At 51.0% G+C, this 2421-nt stretch overlaps 1 protein-coding gene across 1 annotated transcript; it reads right to left on the bottom strand.

Moving 5' to 3' along the window:
- Window positions 1-846: 846 nt before the first annotated feature.
- Window positions 847-1779, bottom strand: LOC102568051 (olfactory receptor 13H1). The gene has a single exon (XM_006278406.3). It carries the CDS (start codon window positions 1777-1779, stop codon window positions 847-849), a length of 933 nt encoding a protein of 310 aa, XP_006278468.1.
- Window positions 1780-2421: the final 642 nt, after the last annotated feature.

Here is a 2421-nt window from a genome sequence, read left to right on the forward strand (position 1 = left end):
ATGTGCCCCATGGGTCTGACCATCCTGGCAGTGTAGTAGGAATCCTTACCCTGAGCTTGCTTGGAGCCAGGCCCTGCTCTCTCTTCAGGCAGACCCCTGGCTATGGCTCTAGAGGCCACCAGAAATGATAATAGAGCTCACAACTAGTTCCAGCTTGAGTTTGGCTTGTTCAGGTTGTTGACTCAGAGGTACCTCAGAGGAAGTGTTCAAGAATCCCTCTGGTAAAAAAGATCATAGGATAATTTACCTCCAACTGCAACTCCCACCTTATGACCAGGCAGTGCTTGACTTGTGCCCAACAGGATGCAGTCTGCCTGGAATTTTGCATGCCATTTTTCTCACACCAGAATCTTGCCCCTGAACAGAGGAAGCTACCAGCCCCTGGAACCAATGCTTTTTCCCTGTTGCCATTCATATCACTGGAAGTGCAATGTCAGCAGTGCCCAGGCTTTGTGCAGGGCCCTACTGAGAAAGGAACACCAAAACCTGATGCCCGGTCTTAAGCTTCTTATGGTCCACGTGCTGTGATTCTGTGTATATCACTTTTTGGACCGTCTCTACAGCAGCAGACATTCAGGGCCTGTGACATGGACTTTAGCGTGTTTCTTTGGGACAGAGTCTGAGCTACAAAGAAAATGAATGGAGACCAAGCTAAAGGACTGGATTAAAACCCACTTCTGTTCTGCTGCCTCCTGCAGGCAGGCTCAAAGTCTGCTTGCTGAAGAATCACTACCATGCAGTGTAGTGAGATGCATGTTTTGAAGAGGTCCCTAAGCAAAGCAAAACTCTTGTCGTTTTCTTTTCAGGAACATTTCTCAGGTTCACATTCAGGCAATTTCATTGGCGTTAAGTGAGCATTTTCTTGCCAGCCACCCTCTTCAGGGCTCCCTTCACATCCTTGTTCCTCAAGCTGTAGATTAGAGGGTTTAGCATGGGTGTCACCACCCCATAGAAGACAGAAAACAGTTTGTCCTGTTCAGAGATAGACTTGGTCTGTGGGCGAACATACATGACCATGGCTGTACCATAGAATATACTGACTACGGTTAGATGAGAGCTGCAGGTGGAAACAGCTTTGCTTCTTCCCTGGGCTGAGCGGATGCACAACACAGCCATGCCAATACGGATGTATGTCACCAAAATGAAGGCAAAGGGTATGAGAAGTGTTAGGACCCCACTAGCAAACATCATGATGCCATTGAGATAGGTGTCAGAGCAGGCCAGCTTCAGCACAGCCTGGACTTCACAGGTGAAGTGATTGATGACATTGGACCCACAAAATTCAGCTGGCATTGTAAGGGCAGGGATCACTGTCAGGAAGAAGGAGCTGGCCCACACACCAACTGCCAACTGGATGCATACCCTCCCATTCATTATGAGGGGGTAGTGCAGGGGATTACAGATGGCCACAAAGCAGTCGTAGGCCATGACAGCCAGCAGGAAGCACTCTGTCACACCCAGGTAGAGTGAGATACACATCTGGGAAAAACAGTTAATGAAGGAGGTGGTGGGTCGCTTTATAAAGCAGTTGGCCAACGCCTGGGGTACAGAGGTGGATGTGTAGCAGATATCTAGGAAGGAGAGGTTGCTGAGAAAGAAGTACATGGGGGTGTGGAGCTGTGAGTCAGTCCAGATGACCACTGTGATTAGGCTGTTCCCCAGCAGGGTGAGCAGGTAGATCACCAAGAGAATTGTAAAGAAAGCAACCTGTGCCTGGGGATGATTGGAGAGTCCCACCAAGATGAACTCAGTCACTACTGTCTTGTTGAGTCTCCCCATGGCCTGCTTGGTTCTTCACCTGCAGAAAGGAGTATACAAACTCTTAATGGGAACAGATGCCAGCCTATGTGAGAGACAAGAATGCAGTTGGAGGGAACTGAACTCATCTGAAACTCTGGCTGGTCGGAGAGGCCCAGAACTTGGGGTTTCTGGACTGTCTCCGGTATCTGGTCCCTGTGACCCTGATGTGAGCACACTACCAGGCTCTGGCACCCACCCTGCAGTTGAGTGGCATGGGAACAGCACTATACCCATGCTGTTGGGGACCAAGTTTCCAACAGCTGGCACCAATCAGAGCCAGCCTTAAGGAAAATGACACCCTGGGCAAACTTGTATTTTGGTACCCACTCCCTCCAAATCAGTGGTGCTGCTGCAGGTGAGAGCAAGACGGGAAGACTGGAGCAGGCAACACCCTGCCTGCACATGCCCAGCCCAACTCCTCCTGAGAATGGCTAGAGGGAGAGGGAAAGCTGGGCTGGGCACCGTTCCTTTTGCCTGGGGAAGGGATTACCTGGGGCAGGGTGGGGTGGGTGTAGGGCCATGGGAGAGCACCGCTGTGAGTGCGGGCTGCTCAGATGTGTGTGCGTGTGTGTGGTGCCCCCCGACCATGTAACCGTAGGAGGTTACCCACATCACACACCC

The sequence above is a fragment of the Alligator mississippiensis genome, chromosome 5 (assembly GCF_030867095.1).
Source record: "Alligator mississippiensis isolate rAllMis1 chromosome 5, rAllMis1, whole genome shotgun sequence".
In the NCBI taxonomy this organism is placed as follows: domain Eukaryota; kingdom Metazoa; phylum Chordata; order Crocodylia; family Alligatoridae; genus Alligator; species Alligator mississippiensis.